Source organism: Pagrus pagrus, assembly GCF_965226575.1.
Source record: "Pagrus pagrus genome assembly, chromosome: 13".
NCBI classification, from domain to species: Eukaryota; Metazoa; Chordata; class Actinopteri; order Spariformes; family Sparidae; genus Pagrus; species Pagrus pagrus.
The window spans coordinates 28,692,280-28,705,518 of NC_140197.1; the positions used below are offsets into that span (position 1 = coordinate 28,692,280).

At 41.9% G+C, this 13,239-nt stretch overlaps 1 protein-coding gene across 3 annotated transcripts; it reads left to right on the forward strand.

The window, feature by feature from the left end:
- Positions 1 to 777: 777 nt before the first annotated feature.
- map2k4a (mitogen-activated protein kinase kinase 4a) lies at positions 778 to 13,016 on the forward strand. 3 transcript variants are annotated; one of them, XM_084371794.1, is made up of 13 exons: positions 778 to 1,250; positions 2,066 to 2,101; positions 2,963 to 2,995; positions 6,075 to 6,177; positions 6,263 to 6,437; positions 6,890 to 7,009; positions 7,104 to 7,223; positions 7,310 to 7,361; positions 7,450 to 7,577; positions 11,197 to 11,274; positions 11,772 to 11,920; positions 12,059 to 12,104; positions 12,214 to 13,016. In XM_084371794.1, exons 1-13 carry the CDS (start codon positions 1,100 to 1,102, stop codon positions 12,325 to 12,327), a joined length of 1,305 nt encoding a protein of 434 aa, XP_084227920.1. In that variant the 5' UTR covers positions 778 to 1,099; the 3' UTR covers positions 12,328 to 13,016. The 3 variants fall into 3 exon arrangements, with proteins under 3 accessions (XP_084227920.1, XP_084227921.1, XP_084227922.1); XM_084371795.1 differs by lacking the exon at positions 2,963 to 2,995 and having other exon boundaries at positions 779 to 1,250; XM_084371796.1 differs by lacking the exon at positions 2,963 to 2,995 and having other exon boundaries at positions 779 to 1,250; positions 6,087 to 6,177.
- Positions 13,017 to 13,239: the final 223 nt, after the last annotated feature.

A 13,239-nucleotide genomic window follows, 5' to 3' on the forward strand; every position in this document is an offset into this window, starting at 1 on the left:
TAGAATGATACACTTTATTGTCTCACAAGAGTAGCAAATTCGTCTTTCTCTCACATTACAGTACAAACAATTAATACGCCATGCATCAAATCATTTACATCACAGCCAGCAGTATATGTGCAGAAGTTAAAGGTGCAAGATGTAAGAATTTGCCATCTGTCAGATTCATACTGCCAGCAGACAGGGGGCAGAATATCATCAGAGTAATCGCTAATTACGGTGGGATTGTTCCTTTTGTTTGCTATCGGACTGTCATCTCTTAAAGTACAAAGTGGATGAGGGCTAGCTGGTTAGCGTGCTTACTTCAATAGATAACCCAAAACAGTACATAGATGTCTTTGACACAGTGTCAAAACTATTATTTCTTCACAGTCCGTTGATCATTTTAGCTCATTTATGAATGTTTGAAACTAAAATCCTTCCATATTGCAACTTAACTTCAAAACACACACTTACAAAGTGTCTTTATTTTATTAATTGTCCTTAAGAAAGATCCCTTGTGTCATAAAGCAAAGAAACAAACAAACAAAAAAAATCATTTTTTATTTATCACTAAAACATTGATTTGTAGAACTCTACCTATAGTATTCCCTCATGCATCACTACAGGTGAGACCTCACTGTTTTTTAAGCAATTACTGATCTTTTTGGTGATGTAGAGGTTTCAGAAATGATACAAATGGCCTTGAATAGGCATGTTCCTGTTTTATTTTGAAACTACCGCTGCACAACATCCGGTGTTAGCTCGGCTAACGGCGCTAGCTCGGGGCGGCTGTGGGCGGTGTTGACATGTCAGTGTCAGTTGGTCAGCTGATTGCGGGTCGTAAAGCTTCTTGGCTAGTAACACTGCTAGCCAGCTTAGTTAGCTTAGCCTAGCTGGATGTTTGTTTTTGTTAACGTTACTACACAGGTAGCTTTTAACGTAGCCCGAAACATCTAAACTATCCTAACAACTTAACGCATTTCAAAGTATTTAACAGCCGCTGGCCGCTGGTTCTGCGGCCTGGAGTTGCCGTTAGTGAGGCAGGAATAATTACTGTGGCAGGGAGGGAAGGGTGAAGTTGCTCTCCGTGTATCTGCATTGCAGCCCGGTGCTGCTGATGGAATTCAAACACACAACAATGGCGACTCCCAGTCCTAACAACTCAACAACACCTAGCAGCCACAACAGCAGCAACAACGCCGGATCTGCAGCGAACCACCACCACCAGTCCCAGTCTCAGCACATCACGACCATGAGCAGCATGCAGGGTGAGTGGAGTTAGTGAGTAAAATGCGAGCCTTGTGTAGCTGGGAGCCCACACTCTGCTGCAGTGAAGGTTAATGTTAGCAGGGCTAGCCGTGGGAGGCTCAGGCTACTCCCAGGGCTGAAAAATGATTCCCCGGGGAGCGGACCGGTCTCTTCCTCCAGAGGAGCGAGTGGATCGTTTAATAGTTCATCAATCGGAAACAGAATTATTATATTATGTCAAAACAAACGCATTTAAAGTCCCTGCTACCATTTTGACATCTTGTATCCCCGTTACATTCTGTTCTGTCATGCTTGGGGAAAATCTCGCCAGACTCCGTTCGAAAAATTGGCAATTATAACTTGCAACTGCAGCTACATTTATTATAGAAGCCAATTAATAAATCTTTGTTTTTAAGATCTCACAAACCGTAAAGATGCACTATTCCGCATATTTTTCCATCAGTGATTCATCGTGTATTTGAATCACAGCTGCCTTGACATTCATGACGTCTGTTCATCCCAAATTAGAGCTCATTCTTCTTCCACACAGTTACAGCTGACTGTGCTTCCCTGCAGTGAGAGCCATGTTCCTGTTAAATGTGCCGAATTTATCAAAACACCCTCACAATAAAGAAATGATATGAAGTCTTGTAATATTGGGTGTGCAAAGATGCAAAACCAGACTGAATTGATACATTTGATGGTAAGGCTGAGTGGGATTCAGTGCTCAGTGGATCCTGAAGCTGCTGCATCCTTTGCAACAGACATCTCTAAACCAAATGTTCATTTTAATGCTGTGCTTTCTGTACAAACACTGTCTCATTTTGACTTTCAGAGTCCAACACCTGCTGGAGATGTCAGAGTGAAACAGGTAGCTACACGTTTTACATTCACTTTGTAGATTAATTAATAAGAAATCCAATTGATTAAGTTCACTGAAGCATTATCACCAGATTTAATATAATGCTTTATTAGACATTTAAACCTTCTGAACGATGATGTTAAATATAGTATTTATAGTGAGCAGTTTGGTTGATTTGATCCTTGATTTCACTTTCATCTGATGCTTTAATTGATCTGTAAAATTGGATTTATAACTGAGATGCATGTTACGTTTTATACCTCTGCTTCACCTCTTTATAAAGAACACGATAGTACTGTGATTAATCCTAACAGTAATAATAATCCAGGCCTTAATGCTTAGATTTATTTGAGTTAATAATCTTAGTTTGTCAGGCCCTGTTGTGTAATCCTGTGCTTACGTTCACATTTCCCTCACCATGTTTCACCTTCTTACCTCAATGCTGCTAACTAATGATTCCTAACTCCTGACATGATGCTGACTGATGGTGAGATGTCCCGAGAAAATGTTTATTAAACTGTAATATGTTTCTTCCCCTCCATTTGTTTCACCGACTGACACGCGCCATACCTCACCACACTCTTGTAGTTGCGTGTGCATGCTGATGCATTACCCTCCACATGATGCATTTAACCTGTGACAAACTCTCATTACGTTTGCAAAGCAAGGCCAATTTCTGTGATTACTTGTCAACCCTAAACCTGCAGGGTTAGTCCTGTTCTGTTGGGTGAAATGACACCTTTTCATAGCAGGAAGAGGTGATTTAGGGGAGGTGACATAACATCGAGTCTGACTAACAAGAAGACTTAACAAGCTGGCAAACTGAAAGGTGAAATATGAAGAAAATAAAAGCTGTCTTCTCACCTCTAGGGTTTCAGATAAACCTGTCTGGAGCTCCCCCAAGTAAGCCAAACCTCTTTTGCTTCAGCACCAACAGTTCTCATCCCTTTGTTTCCGCCTGACAGTCTGGTATGGGGGAGTCTGTCCTGCTGCTCTCAACTAATCCAAGTCAAGACTTCTGATGGGTGCACGTAGGCTTGTGCCGGTAGCTAACAGTTCACTGTTTTTATATGACTGTCTCAGGTAACAAGACGTGATAAAGCTGCAGAACTTGTATCTGTTCAATGAAGAAATGTAAAGGTCCCATATTGTAGAGAGTTAGACTTCCATGTCTTTCTGATTTTAAAGCTACATAAACACTGCAAAAGTGTCAAAATGTTCAATCCACAGATAATATAACACTGTTTGACTCATTATGGACACTTTAAAAACAAATTATCAAAATCTACACAGCAGAAGCAGATTATCACCTTTTTAATTCCATACATTCTTCTTCTTTTTCAAAACCTGGTGCCTACATTACCCACAATGCAACTCAGCCAGAGTGACATGACTGGAGGCAGGTTATCAGATTACATGCAGCTTCCTTCCTCTGGAGCCACAAACAGCTCTAACCTACTTTTTTCCACATATTCATCAGTGCTGCATTAGACCTGTAAACGCACTTTAATGTGTATAATTGGTGGAGTTACCCTTCAATGACATTACTGAGTAGAAATGATTGTGTGCCGATTGTGACTGTAGATCGAATATTATAATGTTAATAATTCACATAAATGGAGCTGAATACCTTCTAATACTGATCCTTTATAAACAGTATAAGGTTATGTAAGCGGGGCTACAACCAACATGTCCTCTTCTGCCTTTGTCTCATTGTAAGCGATGGTGGCGTCGACCAAAACGACTCATCAGCCCATATTTCTTTACTTATTTCTATATAATGATGCCGTAGGTCGAGATCAACATAACGTGATTGTTTGCCTTTGTAGCCACAGATTTTTTGGCTCCTGCTGGTTATAAAAGCAAAATTGTATTCTTAGTTTATGTTATTAAACTGGCAAAGACCACCTCAAATTAGAGGGTCTGCTTTCAACCAAAATGGGGCGGGGACATACTGCAAAGGCAAATTCCCTTGATTGGCTGATCTCATCTATGAATACACATTGGGGCTGTGCCTGCTCAGGCCTGTGAGAGCTGACCAATCAGAGCAGACTGGGCTTTAAAGAGACAGGAGCTAAAACAGAGCGTTCAGACAGAAGGTGAATCGAGGTGCTGCAGCCACGTGCAGTATGAAGAAACAACGTGTTTTTTTAACATTAAAGCATGTAAATGTGTAAACGTGCAAAGAAAGCATGAGCCTGAAAGTGAGCATAATATGGGACCTTTAATAAGAAGCGGGTAGCGCGTTCATGTTGCAACTTCTTGCGAAACAGTTTCGGGGGAAGGTGTGTTCGTCCTCATCGGCACAAGCCTAAAAACCAAGAGCTTCCATTTATATTTTGGCTCAAGATCCTCTGAACTGATTTTCAGTCCTCGGTGTGACAGAAGAGCTCTCACACCTGAAGAAAAACTGGATTTTAACATTAATTAAACTAAAAACAACCTGTAATGGAAGCTCTGCCTCACTGGTGTTCAGCGTGTGACTAACAAGCCAAAGTAGTGCCTGTAGTGTTGTCACATTACCTGTTTTTGTTTTTTTGGCATGGGTGCACCTCAGCATAGCACTTGCTTGTCGAGACAAGGTACACACACTCAGATTTGTCATTTCAAGCGCTGTTTTCCGTTCGAGCCGATCGGAATTCAGGCGCTCGCATTCTTGTGGTGTTTCTGGGCGGAGCGAGCGTCGAGCGCTTTCCTACCATGTGAAGGTGAAATCAAAGCAGTTGGCCTTGAGAAGCATGTCATGTATTAAATGTTTTCTTTCCCCTTTATCTCATTTTGTTTTTTATCTGTGGGTTGGTGTGTGTGTGTGTGTGTGCACTGTGGATGTACGTAGGTGTTTGGGATTTTAGCAGCATGTTTCTGTCTCTGCATCAAATGTAAGATTTCGATGATGTGTTTATGACTGTGAGCACACTGACAGGTATGTAGATGATGATATAAACACTGAGATGATTCACATTTGCAGCTATTATCATCATCATAATGCAAATCAGAGGGCAGGATGAACAGTGGAGGGATTCAAGTGTTGCAGTATGTAAATATGAGAAGTCATTTTCCTAAATTTAATAGCAAGACTGCAATTGTAAGCTTTGTAATTGGTTTATAGTCATAATGTTTTAACAGATCCACCGAACTGTAAGTGCTGTTAGCGGCTGTTTTGCAAATAAAGCTTGTGTTAAAGACTCAACAGCACTCAGTAATCTGTGAAATGAGGAGTAATGAGAGCAATAAATGTTAAAAGGTCTTATTCTACATTATGTTATTGCTAAGAAATCCCATGAAAAGACCAAAACCACGAGTGAATTATTTAAAAGGTATTGCAGCAAAGAAATTCCTCCTCTGTGATGGAGAAAAAGCATTTTTCCCTTCGAGCACCAGAATAAAATAGACGTCTGCAAAACTGTCGACGGGACAAACGAGCTGAATTATCAGCCTCTCCGTCGTTAAGCATTTTTGATTCATTGAGGTTGTTATATTTGTAAAAACTTTCATTGAGCTGAGAAAAGCAATTTTTAAAAAGAGCTGCGTAACCAGGAAGTAAACCCAGAAGGTAGAAACAGTTCAGATTGTTTAATTTAATAAAAAGTCTCATTATTATGTCTCTAAACAGCTGCTCAGGAGCAAATAGTTTGTTTGTTGGAGACTATTTTCAACACATTCACTGTTAGTTTGGTCTTTTCTTGAGATTTGTCGACAGGCTCGTAGGTGAGTATACTTCTCTGTACACTTTGTATTTAGCGACAGCCGTATACGGTGATGCACTTTTTATCCCCCGTTCTGTGAAAGCATGACATCCATGAGTACATTTGGGTGAATTCACTTCTCGCCTCCTCCTTCTTCTGTTATCATTTCATGGTTTGTGTTGTTTTTTCGTCCTCCGATCAGTCTGACTCTTTTCATGCTTCTGGTGTTGCTCAATCCTCAACACGCGTTGCTTCATTTAAGATCTGATCACATGACCGTCTCCTCTCCTGCTCAGGTAAACGCAAAGCCCTGAAGCTGAACTTTGCCAACCCTCCGATCAAACCCACGACTAGATTCACACTGAACACGGCGGGGCCGCCCTTCCAGAACCCGCACATGTGAGTGAACCGGGGCACTACATTCAAATGTTAGGCATGTTTTTCTGAGTATATAACAACACTCACCCCCTTGTGTTTTTGTTAGAGAGAGGCTGAGAACACACAGTATCGAGTCATCAGGAAAGTTGAAGCTCTCCCCGGAGCAGCACTGGGACTTCACGGCCGAGGATCTCAAAGATCTGGGCGAGATCGGCCGCGGGGCTTACGGCTCCGTCAACAAGATGGTGCACAAGCCGAGTAACAAGATCATGGCGGTGAAGGTGATTTACCTTTTAATATGTAGATATTCAGGGGTAACCTTCTATTTGTCAACCTGGACCATACTTTACAATCTTCTCGTGTTTAGGTGGGAGCAGTTTTTTAAGTTGAGCCAGTATTGAGTTATTTCTATATCCGATGACATTTTAGAAAAGAAAAAACCTTTTTTATCCAGAATAAAATCCTTTTTGCTTTGCTGTCACTCTCGCCAAGGCCCCCAGGCTCTCTTTGCAGAAACAATAATTTTATTATCTCCACAGAAACAAAATAAAAACCAATCTTGGTTCGGCTTTCCACTGTTCCAACGATCAACAGCTCTGGTTTGCTCAAAATAAAACCTTAAATCACTGCGTTAGATGAGAAAATATCAGGACAGGAGCGAGAAGGAGGACGGACAAGACTCCATGTTACCTCCACGTCTTTGATTATAACCTGTGTTGTGTTTCCTTCACAGAGGATTCGGTCAACAGTGGACGAGAAGGAGCAGAAGCAGCTGCTGATGGACTTAGACGTGGTCATGAGGAGTAGTGATTGTCCCTACATCGTGCAGTTTTATGGTGCTCTGTTCAGAGAGGTAACTCACAGCTCAGCTTCTCATTCACAAAGTGATCATTTGTCTTTTACTTCAGTTTGTTTTGTTTCTAATGTCTGAATCTCTTGTGTTTCAGGGCGACTGTTGGATTTGTATGGAACTTATGGCTACCTCGTTAGACAAATTTTACAAATTTGTATATTGCTCGTTAGACGAAGTGATTCCAGAAGAAATATTAGGAAAAATAACATTAGCTGTAAGTTCAAACTGTCTCACTTTTCCAAAAAATAAAGAGGCTTATCTTTGGACTCCTGTTGCTAAACCCCTTTGTGTGTTTTGCAGACTGTGAAGGCACTTAACCACTTAAAAGAAAACTTGAAAATAATACACAGGGGTAAGAAAACACCAGGCGCTCTGCTGATCTCATCGTTAACCTTCAGATTCAGTCTGTTCATCAGCTGTCTCTGTTCACTCCTCCTCAGACATTAAGCCGTCAAACATCCTCCTGGACAGGAACGGCAACATAAAGCTGTGTGACTTTGGCATCAGCGGTCAGCTGGTCGACTCCATCGCCAAAACCAGAGACGCAGGCTGCAGACCATACATGGCAGTAAGTAACTCTGAGCGTGTGGTTGTGTTCACTACGTGTTTAGTGATGAGAGCCGTGATCAGGGTTTCTGCCGGTCCTGAAGAAGTCTGAAGTCCAGTAATCTGAATTTTAGGTCTTAAAATATCTTGAATATGATTTTGATTATGAAGTGAGTTTGCAGTGACTTCAGTTTTGCTTTTAAATGTGTTTTGGGGAACAAAACTACAAAATGTAACCAACATGGATCCAATAACAGCTGATACAAACAAGCAGCCTGAACACCACACAAAAAAATTCACTTTGGACAGGACGGAGGGTGGAGGAGCCTCAGATCTGACACAAAGTCGTCTCTCAGAAGTGACATATCTTGGTTCAGTGTTGGTAAATCAGATTGTTGTGTGATCTGATGACTTTTTTGCCGGTATGGATAAGAAACAGCCTTACATTACATTCATAACGGTCTTAAAGGTCTTAAATGTAACGTGCTGAAACCTGCAGAAACCCCACGTGTCTCTGAAATGTGGTGGTGCAAGTTGAGCCCAAACCCAAAAAGTAAATCCTGATCCTGCAGCTCAGTCACATCTTTAAGTGGACACCGGTCCACGGGTCTCCAAACTAATGTCTGCCTCAGAGAATCAAAGCAAGCTGATCCACCTATTGTATCCTATATGACAGGTGTATGAATCAGGGCAGGTGACACATGAACAGCAGTTTTATTGTGTCGCTGGTTTAAACGCCGCTGACGAGCAGACGGATGACTCGTCTGTGACTCAGACCTGTTTGAGAAAAGCCATCAAGATGTTTTTAAAGGTGCAGTCGGTGCTGCGAACCACTTTTCTTTTTGCATTTTTGTCTATTAAGCTTCGACAGTTATAATTATATTTCCCATGATGCAACGTGTGTCTGAGGCTTTTCTTTAGACCCTTCCATCCTGGTCAATATGCATAAATCCTCACATTTTAGAAGCTCATCAGCATTTTTGGACACTAAAATAATTTAACAATCGATTTATGGTCCCTCTCTCTACAGCTTGATAACGAGAGCATGTTTGGTGAGCAGCCTGTGTGTGTGTTGTGTGTGTGTGTGTTGCGTGTGTATAACATAACTAAAGAGCTGCAGATCGTTGGCAGTTCAAACAGGTGATCTCACCACGTCGTCATCACTCCAGGTTATTTTCTGTCTGGGGGGTTACGTCAGCTGGGGGCATATCCCCTCTCCCCTCCCTCGTCTTCCTCTCAACAGCAGTTTCCATTCTAAATTTGGTGAAGCACAATCACGACCCAGCGGCGCTCCACCACACACACACACACACACACACACACACACACACACACACACACACACACCGTGAAAGGCCGAGGCAGGCGTTTCATTCATGTCGGCGTTTTGAAGAAGTCACTCTGGAGCTTCCCACGGCTGTGAGCTCACACCGCAGGAATCTCCCCTCCAGTTTCTTGTTTCCAGCTGGCACTCTCTCCAGGTGTTTGATCGCTTAATGACGTAGAAAAAAACTGACCTCAGTACAGCTGGAGAGCCTGACTTATTGTTTGGATATGTTGTTGCAGACAACATGCCGTTTGCCTCGGGTCACATTCAGGTGTTGGATGCATGTGGAGTTTAGGTTTCGGCGCTGAATCACAGCTCTTTGTGGTTGGAGCAGCAGCTTCTGCACTCGATCGTGGTGTTTAACATCTGCGGCGGATGTTGTTTGCTTACGGTTTGTTTCACACGTTCTTCTTTACAAAACCCACGGCACAGTTTCCTTTAGCAGCAGTTCATTTGAGGGTAGCGAGCATCAAAGAATCACAAGCATTACACCTTACTTCCTTATGTCCTTTCCTGCCTCCTTTCCTCACCTGGCGCAAATGTTTCACAGAGATGATCCAGGATCAGTGTTGTGTGGCTCATTGAGCGGTTTAGTATTTTTTAGATGTAGCAGAATGCAACGAAATTCAGTCTAATTCACTGATATTTTGTGTTAAGTTAGATTTTGAACACTAGATTATTGAATTGTATACAAACGTGTAAAATTGAGTGAAAATACACAGAGGTTTGGTGCAGGTTGAGTAAGATGGGGGGAGGGATGTGGTCATTAACGTTGACATTGACTGATGTGAACTGTCATATTATTTATGGCTGCAACTATCGATCATCTTCATGATTTGGATGACAGGAGGAATCATTAAGTCTTTAAACTGTCAGAAACCGAAGACGCACGCCTGTCAGAAGTCTCCAGAGCCCAACGTCTCACTTTTCTTGTCGCTCATTTTGATTTAAGAGTGATTTTAAAAAGCCAAATGTGTTCAGTTTATGATGATAAGAGATGGAAAAGATGGAAATCCACACAGTAAGGAAGCTGGAACTTTTACTGAGCAGATCACGGCAAACAGTTAATAGATTATAAAAATAGTTTTCTAATCGCTTCCTCTCTAAACCTGTTAATATGTCAGACGGTTTATTTGCTGTGATTGTGGAGACTAAACACTTCCAGTGTTGGCAGATGTGACTCGGGCTCTCTGCAGCAGTCAGCTGCTGCTCTATAAACCATCAGCGCTGCAGCACAGACTGTCCCACTCTGCTGGGTGACATCAGCATCTAAATCAGGCCTGTAAATGGGCCAACGAGGTGCTTCCTTCTCTTCTCTCTGCACAGCAGCAGGAGGTTTCTGCAGCATTCGACACACCTCATTACCGCGTCTCTTGTGTGGTTTGTGGGGAGGCTGGGAGTGACAGAATTGGCAGCAGCGGTCTTGTAAGGCATGCAGAGCCACGCTGCAGTCCTGAGAGGCAGGAATGAGGGAACATGCTACTTAATGTGAGAGCTGATGGCATCTGCACGAGCAGGTGAAAACATGCCCGGAGGTGATGAGCTGCTCGGGTTTTCTCTGCGCCGATGGATTTATGTTCGAGCATCTGTTTTAGAAACATTTTAGGTCCCCACATGGCTGAATATTAAACACATTTTACATCATTAAACTCCAGTTAAAATCTGACTCATGATGTGCAGATGAAGCGTAATGTCGTTTGGGATTTTACTTTTCATCAACCCGTTTAATCTCAAATGTTCCCCTTGCAATCTGAGAACATGATTTTACTCCTTCGGCCTCAACAACACACAAACTGTACGACCTGAGTATGGAAAACTCACTCGATTATGACAAACAGAGACCACGACATGGAAACCATGCACCATTCAGACTTGAACACTTGAATGCGGAGAAAAGATTTAAAGCTTCAGAGCTTTAAATTCAACACACACACACACACACACACACACACACACACACACACACACAGTGACATCTGGTGGTCGGCAAAACTCACAGCAGCCTTTCAAGACAAAACACTACAGCGTCTCTCTGATTTTAAAGATGCAGCCGCGTAAAAGTGAAACGAAAGTCGAAGAAGCCTCGTTTATAAAATCTGTAAAAAATAATAAATGAATAAATAAATAAAAAATCAGTAGCTGCGTATGTCAGTTGACTCTTGTGTTGTTGATGTTAGATTTCAGGAGCATTAAAATGTAATGTCATGTGATAGGAGAAATTATATTCATGAGATCATAAACTACCTGGTATATATTTTTTTGTTGGCTGTTGATTCAGAACCAAATTTGAACCTGTTTCCTGTTTCGTTTGCAGCCGGAGCGGATAGACCCCAGCGCGTCCAGGCAAGGCTACGACGTCCGCTCGGATGTCTGGAGTTTGGGAATCACACTGGTGAGTCGCAGCTCGACACAGACGGTTGAACGAAAAAGATGAAAAGAATCAAAATGAAATACTTTAAGTTTATATCAGTAAACGAATGAACTGTTTTGATAATCAATTAAGCAGAAATTAACCTGATTCTGGCTTCTTCACTGAGAGGATTTGCTGCTTTTCTTTGTCATTTATGACGCTAAATGAAGAGTTTTTGGGTTTTAGACTGTTGGTTGGACAAAAGAAGCAATTTGAAGACAAGCTTTTGATCCTATAGACTGGACTAATCGCTTATTAATGGCAAATAATTGGTAGATTAGTCGACGATGAAAATGAAATAATTGTTAGCTGCAGCAGCACTACACTCAGACATTCATAGATCCATATGTCCTAACGAGTGTTCAGAAATTATTCAAACGTGCAAAGTATCTGTATGTATGTTTTCATTTCCCACGTGATTTATAGTTTGACAGCATCAGTTCGCCCTCCTCACGTTCTGCGTATGTCATGTGTTTCAGTACGAGCTGGCCACAGGACGGTTTCCCTACCCGAAGTGGAACAGTGTGTTCGACCAGCTGACCCAGGTGGTGAGGGGAGACCCGCCACAGCTCAGCAACTCCGAGGAGAGACGCTTCTCTCCCAAATTCATCTCCTTTGTCAACTTGTGGTGAGGAAACATTCTGCAGCAGTGATGACAGATTTATTAAAATGGAAAAGCTGTTTGCTCTTCTGCCTCCTGGTGGACAAGCAGCTGAACTGCGCCCTTCTCTTTTTTAACACTTTGCTTCTGTCATCTCTTTTCAAGCCTTACAAAGGACGAGTCAAAAAGGCCAAAGTACAAAGAGCTACTGGTGAGTTCACACTGGCCTCTTTGTGTACATGTTTGCATGCATTAATAGTTTCCTTACATTCAGTTTTTTGAGTTTTTTCTGACGTATAAATCTTCTTTCTCCACTCCAGAAAGATCCGTTCATCCAGATGTACGAGGAGCGCTCGGCGGACGTCGCCGGTTACGTCTGCAGGCTCCTGGATCAGATGCCGGCGTCTCCCAGCTCACCGATGTATATGGACTGATAGCAGAACAACACAGTAAATGCATCAATAAATAAACACCAGTCTGCAACAATAGAGACATTTAAAAAAAAAAAAAAAAAAGACAACAACGTAAAGAAAACAAATCCTCGTGTAAATTTGCTTGGTCCCCTTATTGCAGTGTTAAAAGAGAATTGTAAAGCCTGAAAAAAAAAAAAAAGAAAAACACCATTTGCACTTAAAGTGGTGTTAATTTTAGTCATGTCTGTATAATATATCAACGTTAAACACTTCTGTTTCTCTCTCGTGCACAAACACACACCGAACGCACAGTCATGTAAGTATAATAGCAGCTGAATCAATCAATCATGGACGCATCTCAGTGGTTAGTCAAGTGATTTAAGACAAAAAAAAAAGCAAAACAAAACAAAGAAAATAACCTGGAACTTGTATTTATAGAAACCAAAATCATGTGGAGTCTTTGATTTGGAGATTCTTCAGCATACTGGAATCATGCTCTTTGTGAATTGTTCCCACCTCTTCCATGTACGTAACTGAAAGCATTGTGTTTGGTATCTTAATGGAACTTTGCTTCTCTGGGTATAAAAGCAGTTTTAAAGTGTCGGTGGTCAGAATCATGTTAGACCTGCAGTCCAGTCAGTGCTGAGAGGCTGCCGTCCTCACCGTGCACTGGACTATATGCTGATATATAAATAAAGAAAGAAAGAGAAGTGTGTTGTGTGTGTCTTTTCTGAACATGAGAGTATCGGGTGTGTTTCTGTGTTCGTACAGAACATAATGAAGGTGACCTGCAACATGACAATAAAGAAAAACAACTGTGTGACGAGGCAGTCGACACAAAGACACACCGACTGAGGATACTAGGCTAAAAGGGCGTCGGCACGGATAGTCTTTTCTCTCAGTATCAGCCTCCTGTTTCATCTTGGATCTATA